At 42.0% G+C, this 24,461-nt stretch overlaps 1 protein-coding gene across 6 annotated transcripts in view; it reads right to left on the reverse strand.

The window, feature by feature from the left end:
- Nucleotides 1-24,461, reverse strand: part of PCDH7 (protocadherin 7) — a 403,344-nt gene that overhangs the window by 320,265 nt on the left and 58,618 nt on the right. The window contains exons 2-3 of one of the 6 annotated variants that reach the window (XM_083458036.1): nucleotides 16,564-16,660; nucleotides 12,558-14,407 (exon numbers count right to left, since the gene is read on the reverse strand). The exons of 4 other annotated variants lie outside the window; for them this stretch is intronic. In XM_083458036.1, the coding sequence (XP_083314162.1) occupies nucleotides 16,586-16,660 (75 nt within the window). In that variant the 3' untranslated portion in view covers nucleotides 12,558-14,407; nucleotides 16,564-16,585. Of the gene's footprint in view, nucleotides 1-12,557; nucleotides 14,408-16,563; nucleotides 16,661-24,461 lie in introns of those variants that run through there. One more of the 6 variants, XM_083458035.1, reaches the window with a different exon arrangement.

The following is a 24,461-nucleotide window of genomic DNA, read 5'->3' on the forward strand; positions in this document are numbered from 1 at the left end:
TCATGTTTGTAGCTTCGAGAACACTGTCCAACCATCTTGTCCTCTGTCGTCCCCTTCTCCTTGTGCCCTCCATCTTTCCCAACATCAGGGTATTTTCCAGGGAGTCTTCTCTTCTCATGAGGTGGCCAAAGTATAGGAGCCTCAGCTTCACGATCTGTCCTTCCAGTGAGCACTCAGGGCTGATTTCCTTCAGAATGGAGAGCTTTGATCTTCTTGCAGTCCATGGGACTCTCAAGAGTCTCCTCCAGCACCATAATTCAAAAGCATCAATTCTTTGGCGATCAGCCTTCTTTATGGTCCAGCTCTCACTTCCATACATCACTACTGGGGAAACCATGGCTTTAACTATACGGACCTTTGTTGGCAAGGTGATATCTCTGCTTTTTAACTAGTACTCTCATGCTAATATTCAGAGCAAAAATAATGTAGTTACAAGTTTTGGGTTTTTTTGTTGTTGCTGTTCAAACATGTCAGCTAATTTAGAACATGAATGATCAGCTTCTTCCTTCTCAGGGGTCACTCTGTCCTCCAGACAGTGGAGAACAATCTTACTTTATCACAGAAAAGGACTGCCTTAAAACAAGTGAGGCTTCAAAATAAAGTTGGTCTCATCTAGCAAAGGTACTTCACAGTAACTTTGTGGCAGTAGCATTCTGGCCTGAGGGCTGTGTTGTCCTCTTCTGATACCAAGAGTTACAGCTTCAAAGCCCTACTGTCACCGCACTCTCCACCATTCTGACTAAAACAAGCTGCTCTCCTTTAAATAAGGAGAGTCCTCTCACTGACAGTGGAGATAACTACTCAGCGAGAGCTGTGGCTTGTTTTTTAAAGCTCAATCTGAGGTTCACTGGTGCTGAAGCAATATTCAGGTTCAGCTGTTATGAATTCTCCTGCTGAGCTTTGGCTGAGGGTGACTCAGTCGATAGCAAATAATGTCAGGGTGGAGTTGCAGGACCTTGGGTAGCTCCAAGCAGGCAGCTGCTCTGATGAGATCTAGAAACCTTTCAATATTCTTGTTGGGCCAAACTGCTCTTCTCAGGGTCATCAATCCTTCATCAAAAGGAGAGCCTTGAAAAGGCAGTTCTCTGGTCTGGAATCTCTCAGGCCCTGTCTTGTAGGTTATTGGTGAGCAGGCAATAGGGAATGGGACAGCTAGACAGTCCATTGGGAAAATCTGGCTCAGAGGGCGTTGACTCTGGGGATCCAACTTAATGAATTTATGGTCAGTCTGAGGGACTGAGTCTAGATTCAGCATCTCTGCAGCTTCCATTGCCGGTCCTCTTGAATCAGATGGCTTCTTTCAGTGTTGGAGACCTATCTGCTGCTTCATTTGGAGGCATTACACAAGATTAGATTCCAGCTCAGCCCTTTGTGTTCCTGGTGCAAGTCCTAATGTCTATGATTCAGGATAGACATGGGTATTTCTGACCCATGTTGCCTCTTCAATCTCCCCAGTATTATGTAGCTGAATAGCATGATATGGCACCATCATTTTAGTGTTTTATTGCCCATGCCCCCATAAATGACAATCACAGATGCAAGGTGTGGAGAAACACTAATTTGATATCTTGCCATGTGATATACATTATATATACATTACCCCAAATATACATAACCCAGAACAAGGACACAGCTAGCTCACACATGCCCTACAATGATGTATAAATTGGATCTGATACTTCACAGTGAAATATGATGAAACTTTGCTCCAGCATTCCATGTCCTGCGTTTCACTAGCATTCTGATCTCTTTTATATCATAATCTATGACAATTCTCTCAAAAATTGGGCATACTTTCATCCCTTTGCTCTAATCCGCACAGAGATCAGATTGCCTAATCCCTTTTTTCAAGGGCACAAAATGGAATAAAACAGCCTTCATTCAGGTGCCCACTGTTGAACTGGCTTAGCACAGTCACAGGTTGTACGGGATTTGCAATGCCAACAGATGGCTGCAAACAATCAGGTATTATTAAGCCAAGATCAAAACAGATCATGAATGAGGCAGTGGCTAAACCTCAGGTATGTGTTTTCTCTTGGTCTCGTAATAACATCCCAAGACCGATGGTGAAGGTTACCATAGGGACGGCATTTCTTTCTCCTATTAAGAATAGATTATGATAGGCTAAAGTTACTTAGGATATTGCAAGCTCGACACAACTCATTTGAATAAAATCGTAGCTGAGTGAAGGAACTGGCACGAAGCCCAGTTGCATCAGTTCCAAATCTGCTTGAAAGAATTCCAAATGCTATAGCTGAGTCTCAAAGTGATTGCCTATAGGAAAAAAAACCCATTATAAATTGATCTGTTGTTCAAAGCACGAGGCCCATAATATCAATATTCAGTTTCTTTATCCCATTGTTTTAAGGTACATATTTTAGACATGTGGTGTATAGATGTTCTAATAATGACACTCTAAAAAGCATTCCTTCCTTTCCTTTTTGATAAAAAGAAAGAGTCATCGAAAGACGAATTTGCTTTTAAAGAACAGCCAAGCGGGTCAACAACTGAAGTGAAGTGGATTTTCCTGTCCTTTACTATTTCCATTAATCATCATAAAAATCCTTAGAGAGCATTCCTTAAGAAATACATGAATCAAATAATTGAAGGTCCTATGAGCCCAACCCACAGAAAAGCCTGTCCATTCACCTGTGCATGATTCACTGCCCTAGGGTTTGTGCCTCCCCCCCCCCTTGGTCATTCTGATGCATCACACACAATTGATTCAGTCAATCAGTCCCAGTGCCTTCAAACAGCAGGATGGGAACCTGTTGTGTCTTTAAATTATAATGATAGTGATTTTGGCTTGCATCCTTCCATCAGGAGACATAAGGTAAAAAACATATTCCCCCATTCCCCAAAGAAAGTGATTGGATTCCCAGTTCAAACTTGCTTCAATTCTGGTGCAAGGATTTGGTTTTGGTTCTCTCAGCTTCTTATTTTTCCCATCTTAAATTCAGTTCTCCCCATTTCTGCATTCATTTGCAACTTTTCAAAATGGAGGGGGGGGGGACCTCTTGAAAACTCACCAGCATTTTAGCGCAAAATTCTACAAATAAACACATTTTTGTGGGTTGTTGTGACTGACGTGCACATTTAGGAAGGAATCCTCTATTGTAATGCATTTTGTAGGTCATTTTCCACCAATATATTCATTTTTATGCATGCTCTTCCATAAAATATGCATTTTTTGTAAATGATGGTCAATTAGAGACCTGTGTCACAAAATCTGGAAAAGCGCAAATTTCAAAGTATGGCTGTGTTTCACTTCCGCTTTGTTTCCGAAAGTGTGACTATAGCACACTTGCCTTTAAATGTGAACTGAATTGACACCCCCCCCCCAAAAAAAAATCTTGACCCTGGTAACAGGACAGTGTCCTCAACCTCACCTGAGAACAGCAAGCTATCTTAGGAAGTGCCGGGAACTCAGCTTTGACCTCTAGCAGAGGGGGAATGACCATTCAGTTGCCACCACTGTCCCCTCTATACTATTCCATGTCTGCTGAATGAGGGAACCTGCCCAATGGTAGGGCCGGCTCTTGCAGATTGCTGATTTCCTGCAGAAATACAGGAGATGGTCATCCACAGTGGCCCCACAATCTCAGGGTAGGACCACATTCTTACTGCTGTGATTGCTGAATTCCTGGTTTGCATAGCTTGCTTCCACATTTGCTACCTTTAGCAGGAAGCAAAACAGAATATCTTTCTGTATTTTGGTGGAGCTCATTCAGCTTAGTGGCAGAATTCAGCCAAGCCAGTTGTAACACTTGAAGATGTTTCCAGGCCACAATTTTGCAGCCGCTGAAGAAGCTGTTGGCAATTATAAGACTCTCTGTCAATTTTAAAAAGTTATCAATTTTATTTTCAACCTTACTAATGCACCACTTAAGGTAATGCATTCCATAAAACTGGACATTAATGCTTAACCTCTCAGACTTCGAAGTCCTATTTTTGGAGAGCAATGTCTTCTTACCAAAGATGTCAATGTTGTAATTGCAGAGAAACATTCAATGTCACGAACACTCAGGAGCCATTTCATGTGATAATTGCAACAGTCAGCCATATAGAAGCCAGGCAAACTTATCTGAAGTATCGCAGCCTAGACTCAGCTTTGCAAATCAGTAGGCCGGATATTTCTATACATCAATAGCTGTACAAGAATGAAGTAAACAAAAGGACGCATTGCAGATTTCAATGCATGATGCATAACTCCATAAATAAAATATTCAGCTGCATCCTAAACCGATTCATTCAGTCCTCAGTAATACAAGTTCATTTGGCATAAAGAAACATAGCAGCAATCGATATTCAAATCTGATGACTAATTAATAATTTCAGATTTCCTGGAAGCTACCAGTGTGTGCCTTGCTGTGTCATCAAATAAATTAAACTTCAGAAGTGTTTCTCATTTTGATTTGTAACTGTTGTCCCGGTTTGCTATAAGAGAGAGCCAGAGCTCAGCGCTACAGCATCTGCATGCAGAAAGGTTCAGTGCACAGCAGCAATGGTTTAAAAAAGAGATTTCAGGTAGCAAAGTTGGAAAACCTGCTGCCACCAGAACAGACAATAGAGCATTCAGTGAACTGACTCAGCAGAGAGCAGCCTCGTGTGTTCAAAATTAACCTATCTTTGTTCTATTTCAGTAGCTCAGTTCAAACATCACCTCTGCTAGGAAAGTGCAAAGGCTCGGGAGCTTCCTCCTCCTCCCTTTCTTCTTGGTTTGGAAAGTTAGATGTCTGCAGAAAGCTTCCGTGCTCCCGCCTTACTCCTTCCTTCTCTCCCTTTGTGTATAGGTTCCTCTCCTCCGTTTGCTGCTGCGCACAACCAGTGCTTGTTGTGACATCCAAAATCAGGCAATCTGCGGTGCGCATTTACCATGGCTGCATTCAAACCATGGTGAAAAGCCCAGTCGACTGCTGCATACCAGAAAGGAGAGTGGGAGGCAGCGGGGAGATCAGTACATTGCCAATGTGCTGGAAGGAGTGGCAGAGTTCCTATGCCAGTGCATTTACACTGCACAGAGGTCCCAATTGCCTCATCCCTCCTCTTTTCTTCCCAGCAACTCAGCTGCTTTTTTTTGGGGGGGGGTCATATGAGCACTGACACCCCACCATCTACTGTTACTCTACACACACATACATCAATAAATAAAGGGGTTTTTTTAAGAAGAAGAAGCAATTGTTCTCTCATCTGAAGGGTTTGGATTTCAGCTCTTGTGAAATGGTTTTGCAAAAGCACATGGAAGCATGAACTGATGGCAACAGGACATGGAAGCATTTGGCCTCAGAATGAGACTAAATTCAAGCACATTATTACATGCACATGCAAAGTAGACCAGCTTTTTAAATATGGCAGATGTACCAGGTTCCCTAAGGTGTTACTTTTTTTCTGACTGTGATTAGTCTGTGTCCAGACTTGCTATCCATGTGGTCTTTGCTCGTTGCAATAGATTCTGAGGTGCATTCTAAGGATTGTTTCTCCATTAATAATACAGGGAGGGGGAAACAAGACATCAGTTGATGTTCATAACTGCTTTGTAAACCAACTTACAAACTAAACCCTTTTATCAGTTTACACACAGAAAGAGACACCTCTTGGGCTCTACCAGCAAAAGCTTCAACACGGTCCACTAGCTATGTCTTGTGATGCAGAAGGCCAAGGTAGCCTGTGTGTTTGTAGTCCTAGGTGGGAAAACCAAGAAGATGTTTATTATCTATCTGCATTATACTTTTAAAGCAGTATCATCTCACTTTAAACAGTCATGGCTTCCCACCCAAAGAATCCTGGGAACTCTAGTTTCTTAAGTATGCTGAGAGTTGTTAGGAGACCTCTATTCCCAGAGAGGTTTAACACTCAATCTCAGGAAACTCTGGGAATTGTAGCTCTGGGAAAGGAATAAGGGGTCTCCTAACAACTCTCCCCACCTTTAATGGACTAGAGTTCCCAGGAAGCCAAGAGGCACAATGCTGATTTAAATGCATGGTACATAGGTCCTATATATGCCATAATATATAACTGGTGAAGTGTGCTTAGTTTGGTGATTTATGAGTTACGGTTTATATTCATTGGCTTCCCCTAGTAAAGAGAAACCCATTGGGGAAGATGGCAAATGACACATGTTTGCATGAGTAACCCACAGGGCTCTTTCACGCCAATATAATCTTATATCTCCTTTATAGTCAGAGTTTACCATTGATCCATAGAGGAGAAATTTACCCTGAAGTAAACAAAACATGTCTTCAGAAGGCACCTTAGGGCAGCGGGAAAGGGTTTTGTCTTGTACAAATAAACGGCACACATTTCTCGCTCAGATAAGTGACTAATGCAAAAATCTAGTCTAAGTTGTCCACAGAGTATTCCGGTGGGGAAGTTTGCTCTCTGTCAAACTCTCAACAGCTCTTGTGCAGCTTCATGCTAAATAAAGCTTCATTTCCCCCACAGCGCCATCATACCCTACCTGAAGAAGAAAAATAAGCCTAAAATGTGTTATACTAAATTAGAAATATGCTATATGCTAAGTATGCCAAACAGAAGTGTTCTGAAAAGCTGGAACTGTTAGGTTTCAACTTATGCTATATTTCTTCTGTTTCATAATGTCTGAGGTGTAACTTAACACAGGCTGTTGAACTGTTTGAATGTATTACGTTGAAATATCATGCATTCTGTTATCATGTGGAAATGAACTGACAACCAAATCATTGGATCATATACACTGTGGGGTTTTTAATGTTAGGCTTTTCAAAGACAACCCATGAGCATGCTAGCTCTCGCAGAACACAGATTGGCATTATACGCAGTGCAAACCATGATATACACTGGGTGAAGCTTGTGCATGGCTGAACTGGAGTATAGGGCAGGACACATGAGTGGGGGGAGGCAGAAGGCAGTGAGAGACCACCACTGCTACTGAATGGCTACCAAGGGACTGGGAAGACCCATGCCTTTGTGTGGCAGCAGAAAAAGTAGGGGCAGCTGTAGCAGCATTTTTTGGCTCCAGCCCAACTCATGAGCTTCATGGAACATATTTACAGCTATAAGAGAAGGATCAGTTTCATTTGTTTGATTCAGCATTCCTCAACCTCAGGTCCCCATATGTTCTTGAATGACAGCCCCTATCATTTCATATCATTAGTCATGGGGTTTGTAGTCAAAACAACATCTGAGGGCCCAGTAAGAGAGAAGAAAGAATTGTTTCTCAATGTTACTTCCTTCTAGGACACGGACACATACGTACAAACACACACCACCCTACTGCAGCAGAAAAGCTACATGCACATGATAAATCATCTATATGGACAACCAAATCAATGTTCATTCAAGTCTTATTGACCACTTTGTCACATCTTCTGATGGCCATCCATTGGTATGTGTCACTGGTTGCTTACTACTGTGACCAACATTACGTTTTGATCTCAGTGTTTCTCCTAGTGTTCAGGCTAGAATTTATGATACCATCCCACACTGTAGCATCACACAGGGGTGAGCGTTCATAACTGGACCAAGGTCACCTGCAGCTTTAAAAGTTCATTTTTAAAATGCAATCATTCTAGTTCAATATGTCCAAATAGAGATTAATTGCAGTTCAGGTTTGTTCCATTACAAAATGAATTAGTTTGGTTTGCATTCAGTTAACAGTTCAGTTCAACTTAATCCAAATGATCCTTGGGCAATTATTTTTTGTAAGCATTCAGAATGTTGCAAGTTGCTGTACAGAAGTAATATATAAATTTAAGAGGACTAATACATACAAACACACAGGAATGTGAATTGTTTCTTTCCCCCTGATAATTATGTTATTTAAGATTAAAGAACAAAAGAATCTAAAGAGGGGTTTTTTTAAGTAAGAGATTAAATGTGAAGATGAACTAGAAATTGTTCAAAGTTCTACCTCCAAATGAACTTAATTCACAGTTCACCTGGCAATTATAAGAACTACTTTCAAATGTCATTTGGATATTTTTGAACTAATGCGGTGAACTGTGCTAAACTGAATTAGATCATTCCAAGTGCTGAGCTCAACCAGTGAGTTTCATAGCCAAGTTAGGATTTTAAAACCAGTTTTCCAGGCTCTAGTTCCTACATGCACCCACAAAGGTCTTGCTTGGTACCCAGGATCACCTCAGTAATTAAGCTTGTAATTAAGCTTGAAAGAAGCATTCTGTTGTAGTCAATGGGATAGGTTGCGGAGTGTGCTTGGTTGCAGTGTGCATAGTGCTCACAACAGTGTCCCGCATTTGCAAATGTGCCCATGGACTCCAAAGTTTTGGCAACCTCTGGTCTGTTTTGCATGCTCCCAGGTGTACCTGGCGGGTCCAAGTAGAACTGGGAAAGCCAGCTTTCTGAAATCCTGGAAAGTGTGCTAGTCAGTCTGGACAATAGGGAGCTAGATGGATAAATTATGTGACTTGATATAAAGCTGTTCCTAACTCTATACACCACCCTGGCTCTGGCAGGCCACATGGACATACAAAGTTGCCTTTTACTGAGGCTAACTTGTATAGTCTACTCTGGCTGGCGATGATGCTCTGAGGTTTTAGGCTGAGCCCTGCTACCCAAAAGACCAAGGACCAAACCTGTTTCCTTTTGCATGCAAAGCATGTCCTCAGCCAGTGAGCTATGGCTCTCTCTCTATGGCAAGTCAAGGAGTAATATGATTAAGGTTTTCAGATGTTTTCTGATATGTTCTAACAAAAATAAATGACTTAATTTTAAGCCCTGGAATAGCACAGGCAAGCTGCAAATGTCATACGCTTATTTGATTCATTCATCATATCCTGTAGTATGAGTGTAGTCATGTTTACGGGCTTTTTAATATTTTCCAGGCTATCTTTGGCATTCAGCTTTTCATAGACCTTGGAAATAATTATCCCCTAAGAAATAGAAGGGAGACGTTTGAATGTTATATCATAAAATTATGTCCGCGTCTGCAGCAAGCTAGTTTACATTTATTTCCTGCAAAGGAGGAAGTTTCACAATTGTGTATCTAAAGATTCACAAAGCAAGTTGAGACATTAAAAATCCTTTTCGTTATCTCAGAAACTAAATCAGCAGGTGGCCCCAATCTCAAGTTGATGTAAACTATTGTGAGTTAGTGATTTTAAAATTAATAAATAACGTCAGAAGAATCTTGATCCTGTATCTGTTCTGCTGGCATGGGTTAGGGTTTGGCAGAGGTCCTCCTCCAATTGACTCTGTTGCATTCCACCACTCAGGGAACTCTGCCAACATGGAGACTTCCACTGTGCCCACCCAACAGAAACAATCGTTTCTATTGGCAGTGGGAATCATAAAACCTGAAACAGGGTCTTATTGTGTAGGATGGGGTTGGAGAAGGACCAGCCTACTGTTATGGTCCTGCCTCTTTATTTATTTCAATCACGCACATACTTATGAGGGACTTGCTTCCAAGTCAACATGCATAAGAAGAATTATGTGTGCATGTAGAGACCACTGTTTAACCCTATGGGGCCCAGGTGCACTTCCATCTTATTTCACCTGCTTCTACATGAAACTAGTGCAAATGTTCATGCTGATGACACCCAGCTCTGTGTCTTGCTTCCATCAGTGAAGGGCCTGGGATTGATGATGGGCTGAAGAAGGGCAAAGAAACTCAAGCTGAATCCTGTGCAGACAGAATGTAGCATTGGTAGATGTTCCAGCTGTAGTGTTCACCTTTCTCAGGAGGAACTGGAGTCTCTCTAAAGGATCAAGCCACAGCCTGGGGGGGGGGTCCTACTTCATCCACCTCCATCTTTGGAGAGCTGTCATCCATGGTACATAGATGTCTCCATCTGTTTAGGCCTGGTACACCAACTTCAGCCATTGCTGGGCCGTGAAAGCCTGGTAACAGTGACTCAAGTTCTTCTGATTTCGAGCTCTTAAGTACTGCAGTGCCTTTCACATGAGGCTGTCTTTGAAAGCTCAACTGAACTTCATTTAGTTCTGAACAGAGCTGCTGGCTAGGTTGCTAAGTGGGACTAGCTCTAAAGAACATTTGGTATGAGTTCTGAAACTGTTTCACTACTGCTCTGTTTCCAGAGGCGTAGGAAGGTCAGGTGGTACCCAGAGTGGAAAATTTCTTGTCACCCCCCCCACACACACACACATTGAATATTTATTTTTATTTTTTGCCTGCAAAAATGGTTTTACGTTATTTCATATTTTCTTACAAAGGAATGTGGATTCTGGGCCTCTGGTAACAAGTAGGCGACTATGGACAGAGAGAGTGGTGCCTCGCAAGACGAAATTAATTCGTTCCGTGAGTCTCTTCGTCTAGCGGTTTTTTCGTCTTGCGAAGCAACCCTATTAGTGGATTAGCGGATTAGCGCTATTAGTGGTTTAGCGGCTATTAGCGGCTATTAAAGGCTTAAGGGATTAGCTGCTAAAAGGCTATTAGCGGTTTAGTGGCTTAGAAAAAGGGGGTGGGGAGCGAAAAAAAATCTCAAGACTCGCAAGACATTTTCGTCTTGCGAAGCAAGCCCATAGAGAAATTCGTCCTGCGAAGCACCTCTGAAAACGGAAAACCCTTTCGTCTAGCGGGTTTTCCGTCTTGCGAGGCATTCGTCTTGCGGGGTACCACTGTACTTAAATCTACAGGATGGATTGTGTTTTGGCTTGTGTTATTTTATTTATGTTTATTGTTTGTTTGTTTATTTATTTAATAAAATGTATTTTAAAAAACCTGCAAAGTGGTTTATCAAAGCAAAATATAATTCAGACAATATTAAACATGAAAGTACATGAAAAGCTTCTCACTTTATACTATTTCCCCCCATTTTCCTTGCCTCTTGCAAATAGGATACAGATGACAGTCCACCCTGGAGCGAGAGGGTTGCTTGGGTTACCTGCATGGTTCTGGGAACATTTGGTTCAAGTGATATTATCCAAACAAATGGATTTCTGGAGACAGTCAGAAGTGCTTGTGTGCTGAATCAAGTGTCTTGCACCTACTGGCAGAATCTGAGATAAGTAAGGAACAGAATGCTCCACCTATGATCTTTTTCTGGCCAACAAAATCAAAGCAAAATAGAATTTTCTTAGCTACAAACAAGCTTTTCCTTGTTCACATCAGACAGGGGGGGAAACAGACATTATCCAACAATCAACCAACAGCAGGAGACATGAAGGAAAGGAGCTCAGTTTAAAGGGAAAGGGAACTCTCTGTTGTAAATTGTAAAAATCACAGTGGCCTGAAAGTTGATGTCTTACAGTGTGGAAAATATATCTTCCCTCATTTGGTTCCCCACTGTTTCTCTGACCTTTCCATATTAGAGTGGTAGCAGGAGGCAAAAAGGAGGTTGTTTTATTCCTCATAAGACACTTAGCTGCTAAACACTGAGAATGTGCAAAGTCACACTCACTCAATGGGTTCCTCGAGATTCCATTGCTGGAAATGGTTTCTGCACAGATAATTGATAACATAAAAGAAAGAAGCACTGCATTAACCAAAGGATGATTAGAAGCATGAATGTTCACCTTGGATTAATACTGCAGTTCTGGATTAAGGGCCGGTTCACCTATGAATGTCAAAGCATTGGTCCATGTAGTATTGGCAGTCTTATATGCCACCCACACACACCGACCCACACCCCAGCTTGGGTACCTGACATCTACTTAACTGGAGATCCCAGGGATTGAATCTGACACCTTTGACATGCAAACCATGTGCTCTACTACTGAGCAATGTGTGAATGTGTCATCAGAGTTCTAATGCCTTCCAATCAGCCAATTGAGTTCAAATAGAACACTCAAGTCATCCAATGGCACTCAAGTGCAATATATGGCATTGGAGGGAGAAACCATGAAACTCAACTCCTGCTGCTACCAGGGGCGGAGGAAGGGGGTGGTAGGGGCAGTTCACCCCGGGTGTCATCACTGAGGGGGTGACATTCAGTGCACCACCCGCCCGTGACTCCCAAGCCTACCCTGAGTCATCGAGGGAAGGGGAGGAGCTGCGCCATCTTGCTGGCAGTCTTCCCCCCTTCCCCCTTTGTTTTGACAGCTCCACCCCCCATGGGCAGCTTGCTCTGCCCCCCATGGGCATCTCGCCCCCTGGGACGCTAGCCCCGCCCCCATGGCCCCACCCCCATGGCCCTGCCCCCAGGTGCACAGCATGTCCACTGCTCCGCCTCTGGCTGCTACACCAGCTTCATGTGGTAATTAAATGGGTAACTAATTGGTATGAATGGGAGACACAAGTAGGAGTCTCATTCACAACCCATTGTTACTATTTGTTAATTTAGAGCAAAATAAAATTAAACCGAATGTACATTTTTAGGTTCGACTTTTCACTTTGTTCCAAAATAAATATACATCCCCAATGTGAGCTCCATTCTGAAATGATCTCAAAATGTGACACTGAAGTAGAAAGCTGACTTTTTCTTTCACTTCTCTTTCCTTCTGTATTGTATAAACATTCTGTGGTATATTTTATTCAGCACTACTGAAGCTCTTGATGTGTTTCCGTATCAGTGCATCCTCAAATTAGACTTCAAGGTTAAGCAACCCAAATATGTACATAGGACTGTGAAGCAAATCAAAAAATAATAAGGAAGAAATAGATTTTCAAAAATTTTAATTTTACTTATTGATTTTGCTGACAGAAAAATCAATACAGTAGAAGTATACAGACTTTGAAGTTTGATAATATATTCTCAATACAATAAAGAGGTCAAAACTTCTACCGTATCATAGATTCCACCACCTGAGAATGATTACCATAAGTGGACAGACCACCAGCTTTTTTAAAAAAATAGCAAAGAACATGTGTGACTTAATACAAAAGGAAGAAAAATGCATATCAACCAATCAGGTACAATCAAGTCAAAGTTAAGAACATTTAAGTTTCACAGCTTTCAGTGGGAAAGTTAAGTGCATGTTTTTAATTATCCTCACTGAAATCAAGAGGACTTAAAAGTCCTTAACTTTGGCAAGATGGTTTCTCCAAAATCTTTAATACTGGGTTTTGAATATCCGAAAAGGCATATTGTGAAGTCAAGTAATTGTATACATATACAATTTTTAAAAAATGAATGCAATGTAATAACCTCATATAAATATATCAGATATAAACCAGCAATCTGAATAAGGTAAATTTATGACTTATGGGTAACCAACGAGTAAAGGCCAGAAAATAAAACCCCCAAAACGGTAGTTAATACTTTAAAATACCTCTGCTTCTCCCATGGATGATGAAAATGTTTGATTTGAATGAGACAATTAGAATACAGGATAATCAGCCTTCCCCCCCCCCCCCATCATCTCACAAACCAATAGTTCTAACTTTCATATATGTTCAAATATAATCTTTAATCTTTTGGCTACAAAATATATATATATAGTCTTTGAATTTGTATGACATATTAAGCTTAACAAGGACCAGGAATGCAAAGAGGGTCCCACATCATGCATATCCCCTTTTAATTAAACTGAAACCCTCTCCTTTTGCAATTAGGGAAAGGCCTTTTTATTTAATTATTCAATAGCTATAACCTTCCTAACTTCATAAATAAGTCATGACTTCTCAATCACACATTTTTAAATACATATATTTTGGCAGACAAATACTTGATTTTCCATTTTACTGACAGGGAAATTAACAGGGTTATTGTTTTGTCTTTTCTCCCCCCATACATTGCTTTTGAATATCTTCCTCAGCAAACCCAGAGGGCCCAATCCATACTTTCTCAACCAACATTTCTAAATGACGGGTTTTATTCTGATTTCTCAGAATCTGTTCTGAGGTATAAATACCATTTTCTTTGTTGATCTAGCACATGCTTGAGGAATTTTTTTGTTTACCTATGTAGCACAGCTGTTTCTTACTTTCACACATTTTAAACTCACCTCCATCCTCCCCAGTTACTAACTAAAGCACTAATCGTATGAGATTCTTTGACAGCATTCCAGTCTTCTTGGAGGCAGAATGAAGGGGGAGAGATGCCTTGCTCTCCAATTCATAGTTCTACATAAGATGGTATGGGATGCAGTTTGTCCACGGCTGGTCACTCCATCTTACAAAAACCTTTCTCACATCCCTTTGGAGCTCTTGAATCAGTTGAATGTTCTTCCCAAAATACCACAATCCCAAGAGGTAATTTATTTTATCATTTGCACATATATATTTTATTATTATTATTATTTTAAAAAATAAGAATGAATCAGAAGTCAGTTTAAAAAATAATGAGTTTTTTGCTTTAAATGTCTTTTGAGCTCTGCAGCGACCCCGCCTCTTGGGAATCGAATTTAGGGTGATATTGTCGAACAGGGGTCATGTGTCGTTTTTATGATCCAACATACACTAAGAGTTGGAGCTCCATTCATAAATATTTCACTTACGAGCACATACATTCATTTTACACGATTCCTCAATGTGGCCAGGGGATTGCGTAGTCTGCACTGTATCCACCTATAAAAAATACAAAAATATATGTCTGCTTACCGGGATGTGAGCAGGGTTTAGCTAACCTATTCCTACCACAATGGATTTCACTTCTTAGGAGAGATTCACATCTCCACCCCCTTAAATCCAATCATTAGATTCCATTAGATTTAGATTGTACATAGCCATAACATTGCATGGAATTCTTCTTGAGGATGTCACTTTAAAAACAGAAAACAAAATTCTGGTCCAGGTTTATTTAATTAAAAACGTACTAAGTTTTGTCTCTCTTTTTTTCTTGGGCTGTTTTAACATTACTTGGGTTTCGTCTGATTTTTTTTTTTTTTTCCAGCTAGTCCTTAAAAATGTAGCATTTTTGTCCTGGAAGGGGAAAAAAATCATGTTGCAGTAGATTACTAAATTATTAGTTGTCTAAGTGAGTGAGATCTAGCATGGGAATAAAGAGGCCAAATGAAATTCATTGTATCAATTCATTTTATGGTAGAACTAGACACTATGGATGATGTAAGGCAAAGCCAAGAACCCATATGTTGTTCCTGCCAAATCAAAATGTGAAATATGAAAAACTTGTGCTGCAGTGCTCTCCCAGCAAGTGTTCAACAACTGAAGTGTTTGGGCGCCTAAAAAACCTGCACTGCAATTACCGTATTTTTCGCCCTATAGGACGCACCGTCCCATAAGGTACACCTAGTTTTTTTTGGGGGGGGGGAATAAAGGGGGGGAATTATTTCCCCCCCCCAGGCACGGGGCTGGGGTCGGGGGAAACCCGAGCTTCCCCCGACCCCAGCCCCCAGAACAGGCAACTCTCCGTAAGCCGCAGGAGCCCAGCGCAGGGCTCCCGCGGCTTGCAGAGAGGTGCGCGAAGTCTGGGCGCGCTGAGCTCAGTGCACCCAGCCTTCGTCATGCAGGCAACTCTCTGCAAGCAGCGGGAGCCCAGCGCCGGGCTCCAGTGCCTTGCGGAGAGGTGTGCGAAGTCTGGGGGTGCTGGGCTCAGCGCGCCCAGCCTTCGTCATGCAGGCAACTCTCCGCAAGCGGTTGGGGAGATCTGTGGGAAGCCTGGAGAGTGAGAGGGGTCAGTGCGCACCGACGCCTCTCGCTCTCCAGGCTTCAGCGAAAGCCTGCATTCACCCCATAGGACGCACACACATTTCCACTTCATTTTTGGAGGGGGGAAAGTGCGTCCTATGGGGCGAAAAATACGGTATATCGAATTTGCTTTACTCGCTGTTCCAGAGGTTACAGTCTTATACATGCTAAGCTGTAAATCCCATTGAATTCAATGGGTTTTGCATCTGAGTAGACATGTATAGCCTTGGTACTGTGGGAAGGGTGTGGAAGAGGAGACATGAGGCAGCTGCTTTCAGCCTCTGCATGTGTCCTCTGTAGCACCGGCTTCCATTCTCAACATCTGGCCTGTGGCTGGCTCCAGTCCACAATGTGAGCGCTCACTCCGAGTCTCTACTTACATCCCAGGAGTGGCAAGTTGCTTTGGGTTTTGAAATCCTGTTGGGGGGTTGCTTCTGAAGGAGTGTCCCATCGTTCTGCCCAAACACTGAGGTCCAGCGCCGAGGGCCTTCTGGCAGTTCCCTCACTGTGAGAAGCCAAGTTACAGAGAACCAGGCAGAAGGCCTTCTTGGTAGTGGCACCCGCCCTGTGGAACGCCCTCCCACCAGATGTCAAAGAGAAAAATAACTACCAATCTTTTAGAAGACATCTGAAGGCATCCCTGTTTAGGGAAGCTTTTAATGTTTAATAGGTTCTTGTATTTTAGTGTTCTGTTGGAAGCCGCCCAGAGTGGCTGAGGAAACCCCTGCCAGATGGGCGGGGTATAAATAATAAATTATTATTATTATTATTATTATTATTATTATTATTATTATTATTAGTGCCAGTGATCCCCGAGGTGAGTGCATGGAGCTGCTAGAGCAGCGTTTCCCAAACTTGGGTCTCCAGCTGCTTTTGGACGACAACTCCCATCATCCCTAGCAAGACCAGTAGTCAGGGATGATGGGAATTGTAGTCCAAGTTTGGGAAACACTTTGCCAGAACAAATGTGATCCGTGTGCACACAAACCTTATAATGGAATTACTGATCCCTCATAGAAAAGACACGATGAGCCAAAGCTCAGCAAAACAGAATAGAATGCTTCTAGTATACTGGCCTCTATCTGGAGATGTGCATGGTTAGCGCCAGGGATGCAGAAGGGCTTTGATTTTTTCTCTTCCTGACAGCAACTCCTCTCTTCCTGCCCACACATCCTGCATCATAATAAAATGGGTTTTATACACCAGGGAGATTCAAAAGCATTTTGCTATGTGGCATGGGGTGGGGTGCCCTTAGGGAAGCAAATACAGTCCCTACTTAAAGCATCACAGAGCTGAACAGTGAAATGCTAGCTATAACTTCTCAAGAGACCAATTGACCCAGGATCGGCTGAGCAAAGACATGCTGTAGTGTCTTTGGCACTACATATGAAGCAGCCTCTTTCATGCAACAAGAGGAAGCTGGAACAAGAAGAATATTCCCTTTAAACACCTCTAATGGTTCGTTTTAAAATGTTACAAAAATACAAATGGAAAGCAAATAGAAAGTTTTGCATCCTAGTGAAAGATAATGTGTTCTTAAATACCATCCTCAATATCAAGGCCAGGTTGAAAGGGAATTGAATAGATTTTAATGTAAATTGTTATATGATCTTAATGCAAATCAATGTAAAATAATAAACTTATTTTCAGAAGAAGAAGAGGAGGAGGAGGAGGAGGAGGAGGATCAGGCATTGCTGGGAGCAAATTATCAAAGGGTCCCTGTTTCAATAGTGCCACTGTTCTTGCTTTGCAAAGAATACCAACAAGGTCAGAGCTCCAAAGGAATGAGAATTTTCAGTTTGCATGCCTCCCCACCCCCCTTCTAAGCTAAGGTGACCCAATGGATGTGGTTTGCCCCCAAGGCTCCCATAATACCACAGCTAAATTCTGCCCCACAACGCATATCAAGCCAAGCACCACAGCTGTCCTTGAGAAGCTGGGTCCTTGAGAGGCACCTCTCCATTATCTATTGACCTTCACCAGAACAGCAGGTTGTTGTTATTTTGCCTGATCACATGGCTTAAAATACAAAACAACAGTTCAACCCCTTGGAAACATGAACATTACAGGTTGCCTCCTGCAAGCAAGACACACGGCTGGGTTTTGTTACAGAGTTTCCGAATGTGTATTTTACTAATTGCTAGCACTTGTTCTGTGCAAATGGCTGCAACTCCCAGGTTGTCCACAATCATGCCGTAGAGTTCTCTAATCCTTAAAATATCCACACAATTTACTCCCATCCCAAGAGAAACTGTAAAGCAGCTCGCTTATCTTCACTAAGATGGGCTTTATGCCCACTTAAGTGCCATGCGCTCCCCAAAGAATCCTGTGAATTGCAGCTAGGTGAAGTGCGGGGACTCCTCAGTTGGATACACTCCCAGCCTCTTCACAGAGCAGCAGTTCTCAGGAAATAACTATGGGCTTCTCCAGACAACCTTGTTTATTGAACATCCATCATGATTTGCTTCCACAAAGCTTGTGCGGTGGTTAGATGATGCTCAGTCATACTGATTATTCGTTCTGATTTGCTGCTATGGTGTTTATATGTCTTCCCATTAATCATTCATGCGTCCCACATTCTTTGATGTATTTCCCTGTCACTTTCCTAACTGCAGAAACAACAACTGGATTCTCCCCCCCCCCCCATTGGTGCAATGTTAATTCATTGTAACTGTGCATGCCTAAATTTCCAGTATGTGCTTGAATCCCTCCAGAAAAATACTGCCAGTCTGGGAAGCGACCTATGAATTAAGTTAAAAGGGTATTTAAGGTGTAAATAATCCCTAAGAAGAAGCAACCTGTACAATATGAGTGAGAGAGAGATGGGGGGGGGGGGAGAGAGAGAGATCATCATCAATAAAAGTTTTCCAAATGTCTTCAATAAACTGTCCAAATGTCCTCAAATAAGTCGTGTCTGTTCCCTAATCGAAATGCCATGTTCTGAGAGGAAAGCCATCTGGAAGCCTACACATTGTGCTACTTTAGTTGTGGAACACAGCCACTCTGCCAGATGCTACTAAGGGTTCTGAGGGAGGGTCTTGGCTGCACCAAGTCGCATGCTATCTTTGAAACTGGGGGCTCAGTTTTACTGCATTTGTCTCCATGAATTTGCAAACAACAACAACGAAAACAGGTTGCACAGATGTACAATTTGCACATGCATGCAAGGTTTGTTGCATGCAGAGTAGTCAGGGGGTGGGGCATTCTGCTGCCATCTCACTTCCTTGTGCATTGATTACACCCTGCGTCAAGTCATCTGAGATTTGCTCTACCCACACCCCCCATCCGGTAACATAATCATAGCCAATTTCACATGTTTTATCAAACCTGGAGGAGGGAAGCGAGATGGCAGGCATGAACCTATTCCTGATACTTTCTTCCTTTCCCTGCATTCAACTGACCACACAGAAGAACCTGTGCAGATAGCTCTTTATGTGTAGGGGGTCTTTCTTCTTCGCTTTCCCATAATTTCCAACATTGAGGAGAGAGAGCCATACCTACCAGGTCCTGTTCTGGCAAGCAATTGAATGCATGGGGAGCAGGATAACAGATCTGATTCCAACCCCACAGTACACATTCATGCTAATGCACAAACAAGATTGTGTGTCTCTTCTAGAAAATAAAATATTAAGAGTGCCTACAAAAATAGGAATTCCTACCCCAAACATACCACAAACATATATGTGCTTGAGATCACAGCACCATAGCTGATGAGAAAAGATACATACAACCTGATCCTATGGCTTCTTGCTTGAACATAAGCATCACATTGTTTGTATGAAGTCTCTGTGAAATGATGTTCAGGTGCACAGAGTATCTGCCTGTTACTGTGTGAGTAAGGCATAACGAGAGGAGAAGCACAGCAGCACAGCATGTAGGCCCGTGGTTCAGTTCCTAAAGTTTCAAGTTAAAACAGTCAGACCAAATGAAACTTTCCCTAAAGTGGAATAGGAGTAGAATCCAATGGTGGTTCCTAGCACAGATGGGTACCTCAGGCAACAACAGCCCCTGAAGCACAGCCAGAAAATGTTTTCCAGGATGAGATCCTTCTTGAGTGGAGCAGGGCTCCACTCCTAGGGTCCTCAGTGCCTTGTCAAAATGCCATTAGAGCTCTGGACCATCCCACATCACCCCCAGGTCCTCAGGAGCAACAGAGACCAGGGGCACTGGTTAGTGACCCAGGGTTGGCTTGAAGCTCACATCTAGCAACACAGGGCTCTTTAAGCAGTTCAAGGCCTCCCATGCATTATGGCCTACCCAGAATATGAAGGTAACTCCCAGAGGTGCTCCAGAGCTGGGTCATGTAAGAGGAAAGGGCCATCAAGGGACTCAATAAAGTCCACCTGTCTCTACCTACTCAGTGCAGGTACAACAGCTCCATCAGGTTGTCCCTTGTGGATACAGATCAAACTCTCTTGAAAGTCCTGACCCTAGGACTAAGACAATGTGCTGGTACTTTTTGCAAATTCCTCCACATCTCATGATAGTGGAAATGGACAGCAGTAGGGCTTTGCCTTGATTTGAAGCTGTGGAGACTTTCAGGAATAGACCTCAGTAGGCTAGATTTCTGTAATGCGTCTGAAGGTGTTTCATAAGTTCACGTGTTCAGCAACAAGAATAGATCAATCTGTTTGCCCACTTGTGGTGTTAAGCATCGTTTGGTTATATCAAAGGCAATAAACCTGAGCAACGTGCATATTTTTTAACATTCTCAAGAGAACTGGAAAGCCATAAAATAAATGATCTAGACTCCTCCACAAAGAGGGTTTCTTGTTAACGGGCAACAGATGGATTTTATTGCAACCATGATTTTCAGTTGGAAAATCATCCAATTATAATTTAGCATGAGATTAAAAAGGGGAACTTTGAAGGGCTTATTAGAAATCTACTAGCCAAATGCCAAATGCTAAATTGAGGAAGAAACAAACCCATGAATAAGGCAAAGATGGACCCAAACTGAAACCAGGAACCAACAGCCATCGATAAATGTGTATCAACTTTGATTAAAACAAATGACTTTTGAAAATAAGCAAGTTCAGCTGGCTTATAGGAACTTTTGTCAGCAAAGCCATCAACAAATTTTGATTCTCTAGGGGCAAGAAAAAAAACCAGATACAAAATATTCCCATGCAATTTTGGCATAAATAATATCTCTAACATTCAGGAAGATACAAAACAGTACACCACTCCCTCCTCACACTGGCAGAAAATAAGCTAATGTTTGTGGACTTTCAACGGCATGATCAAATTCATATATTGTTCATATAGACTGCTTCTGCACAGCTGTTGTGCCAAAAATCATCTCTACCACATCAGTAATCAATGACTAAATGCACTTTCCTGTGTTAGGCTTCAGGCACAGAACTCATGGAAAGCTGCACTGGTGCCTGACCTGTTGCCCTTACTAAGTCTCTGAACAAGCTGACAGCTGGGTTTTCATCTACCATCTTGAAAGCATGCTCCATGCACCAAAATGCATATGTTTAATCAACTAAACATTATTTAATCTGTTGACAGTCCATCCTGTGACCCAGTGCTTTTCAACAGTCAATTCATATACTCATCAAGTTTCGAAGTAACCAGGTGCTATGTATGTGTGTATGAACCAGCCATAAAGGTTTCAAAGCAAATACTTTAATTAATACAACAATCAGCTGCAAGGTAATGGTGGTATAATGATTGAATGCTAATTAATCTAGGCTGAAGCTATGCTGGAAAGCAAAGGATTACTTTGCCATGTAGTAATGATAGATGCCCTTGTATGTAGTCAATGAGCAATTGATGACTATGTCATTGACTTTTTTGTTCATTCAGGTTATTAAAAATGCTCAAAAATTTGACTGCAGAAGGATGACACAATGCATATAAAAGTGTGTGTGTGTGCGTGTGAGAGAAAGCATTACACCATGCTAAAATTCTTGCAGTCAGCAAAAAGTAAGGAAAGGGAGGGAAAGAATCAATATTTGCAGGAACAGCAGATCTCTTAGGCCCAGGCATTCAACATGGGAACAGGCTTAAAGAACACATTCCTAAGGGGAAACAGCTCAGTAGGGTGTCTTCTCAATCCTACTAAAGTCGATGGAAATGGCGATAGCCAAACCAGGCTTGCAAGTCTGACCTTGTGAAGAGAGAAGACCACAATCTATACAACAACTGAATATTTATACCAGGGATGGAGACCCAGTAGCATTCCAGATGTTGTTGGATTTCAGATCCCATCATTCTTGGCCACTGACCATGCTGGCAGGGGATAGTGAAAGAACATCTGGCGGGCCACAGGCTCCTCCTGCCTCCAACAGATTTTATATCACATGATATTTGGCAATACATTTCCATGAATACTTTTGCAGTTAGATCATAAACCTTGCAAACAAGAGATTTTGTTTAATGATGAATCAGTGAGTTGGTTAGGCACTCTTGAGCTATACGCATATGGGCTCTGACGCACAGGTGTGTAAGGGTGGAGGGAGAGAATCTGCCCTTCTCTGTCGCTATGGTGGCCATAGCAGAACTCCATATATATATAAATCTGATGCCCTGGCATTCAGCACAGTTATTTCACAGGTGCAGTGAGCTCTTGTTTCCAGCTAAACGATGCCTTTGTGTCTATTTAAGAATGCTTCACAGCTTGGCCTATGTGGAAGGTGGAACATGTTCTGAACCACATTTCCTCCCTCATGTGCTTGTTTTTAATTCTGGAATGCATCTGTCTCGAATGTTACCTTCCTGTGTGGGTAGCAGTGCTATGATCTCATCCATGCTCTCCGGACCTTCCACATTACTTAATGCAGATAATATGACAAACGTTTTAAGGGCATTTTCTGGATGCTGTGAAACAGGATTGCTGCTTGTGTTTTGATGTGCTTTTCCACTGCTTCGGATTATGCCAGGAACAGCTCGAATTTTAGTCCGCCAGTTTTGCATTCAAAGAGAAGAGTGGCTAGAGGTCAGGAATTGTCCATGGGGAGGGGAGATTTCCATGCACCATACCTATCTTTTCTGGACATACTTAGGAGTCATACCTTGACACCATATAATGCCAAGTCAGTTTTTTCCAAGGGCCTCCTAAAATACACCCAACCTCTCTAAAATCCTTCATACAGAGTGTCCATAAAGTCATGCATAAGCAAGAAAAGTAATACAGGAGTACAGTACAGTGGTACCTCAGGTTACATACGCTTCAGGTTACATACGCTTCAGGTTACAGACTCCGCTAACCCAGAAATAGTGCTTCAGGTTAAGAACTTTGCTTCAGGATGAGAACAGAAATTGTGCTCTGGCGGCGCAGCAGCAGCAGGAGGCCCCATTAGCTAAAGTGGTGCTTCAGGTTAAGAACAGTTTCAGGTTAAGAACAGACCTCCGGAACGAATTAAGTACTTAACCCGAGGTCCCACTGTATTACTAGTCCCTACATTCTAAAATCCTCCTCTCCAGCCCATTCTCAGAAAAAAACAAAAACACAAACAGATGCTGCAGCTGCATTGAGGAAGCAACGTATCAGCTTGTTTGTCTCATCCTTGAAAGGTGAGATTTCATACAAGCAAGCCAGGCCTGATCAAGGTTATTGTGCCACCTTATGCACCGTTTCTTCCATGGAGTAGCTTCACATGGAGAATTATTAGGATGCATGAACCAGCCCATTTTAGCACTATTATTTACAGTTCAAGGTCACAAACTTAGACTGCTACGCTGCAGGTTCTTAATGGCATTGCTAGACACAATGCTGAGCATTTATATGGTACGTTTCAAGTGCTCAGTGTTCAAGTGTTCAGCTTATAAAGTACATGTTTACAATAACCACTCTTTATGGAAGCCTAAAATTATTTTTCATTATTATCTTTCATATTACTGGGTGGGAGGAGAAAGTTGATGAAGGGAGCAGCTTGCTTAAGGCAATTCAAAGAGTTTACAACGAAACTGGATTTGAACAGGCTCTTAATGCTGCTCTGAATTTTGTGGGACTTCTTACAGGTTCAATATTCTTAGGATCACATACTACAGTAGTAGAGCGCACACATTTCATGTTTCCAACTAGTTCTGTTTCATTTATTGCTAGCTCTGTAGCTAGTTAGCTATTTATTTGATGACATTTCTGCATCAGTTGCTTTCTTTACAACCTAAAGTGCTCAAAGTTACAGTTGTATATGCAAAAAACATATCAAAGACAGAAGGAAGGAATTAAAAACATTTTTTAAAAATTAATTATTGTTTTTTTTAAGTATATCAATAAAGCAACATAAAACTAATCATGATAATTAGCTGTCACTCTTGTGAACATTTTTTTTTTAAGGCTGCAATGCTATATGCACCTATATGGGAGAAAGTGTCATTGTCCTAAACAAGGCCTACTTTTGAGTAAACACACATAGTATTGCACTGTTAAGCTGGCAAGGAAAGGTAAATGTCAGAAGAGAGAGAGAGCAGATGGAAAGCTGCCACAACTAAAATGGCACGCCTCTGTGGTTCATGGTTTGAGTGGGTGCTGATAGCACCAAGGTTGCAGGTTTGATCCCTTTATGGGACAGCCACATATTCCTGCATTGCAGGGCATTGGACTAGATGATCCTCAGGGTCCCTTGCCACTCTACAAGTCAATGTTTCAACAATTCAATCTCACAGCGAAAGAACAAACACACAGCAAGGTGTCTCTAAAAGATCTCAGCACATGGTGAGGTATCTTTTGAATAAAAAATCCCATATGGTCTAGAGAACCAATCATCTTTCTATTTAAGGAAATTTATATCTCATACTTTCACTAGTGGTTAGATGACCTAGGCTGAGGAACCTCGGGCCCAGGGGCCAAGCCTCTCTGTTTTGCCTTCAGAGCTCTCTTCAGTCTAGAAGTTCCTCCTCAGCCATCTACCCTCTCTATAGGCTATGCCCCTCACTGGCTTTGTTTCACACACACCTTGAATGCCTTTGCCTGCCTAGACTATATATATAATTGAACTCAGATAATGACTACTGGTTGCCA

Source organism: Podarcis tiliguerta, assembly GCF_965153285.1.
Source record: "Podarcis tiliguerta genome assembly, chromosome: 9".
NCBI lineage: Eukaryota > Metazoa > Chordata > Lepidosauria > Squamata > Lacertidae > Podarcis > Podarcis tiliguerta.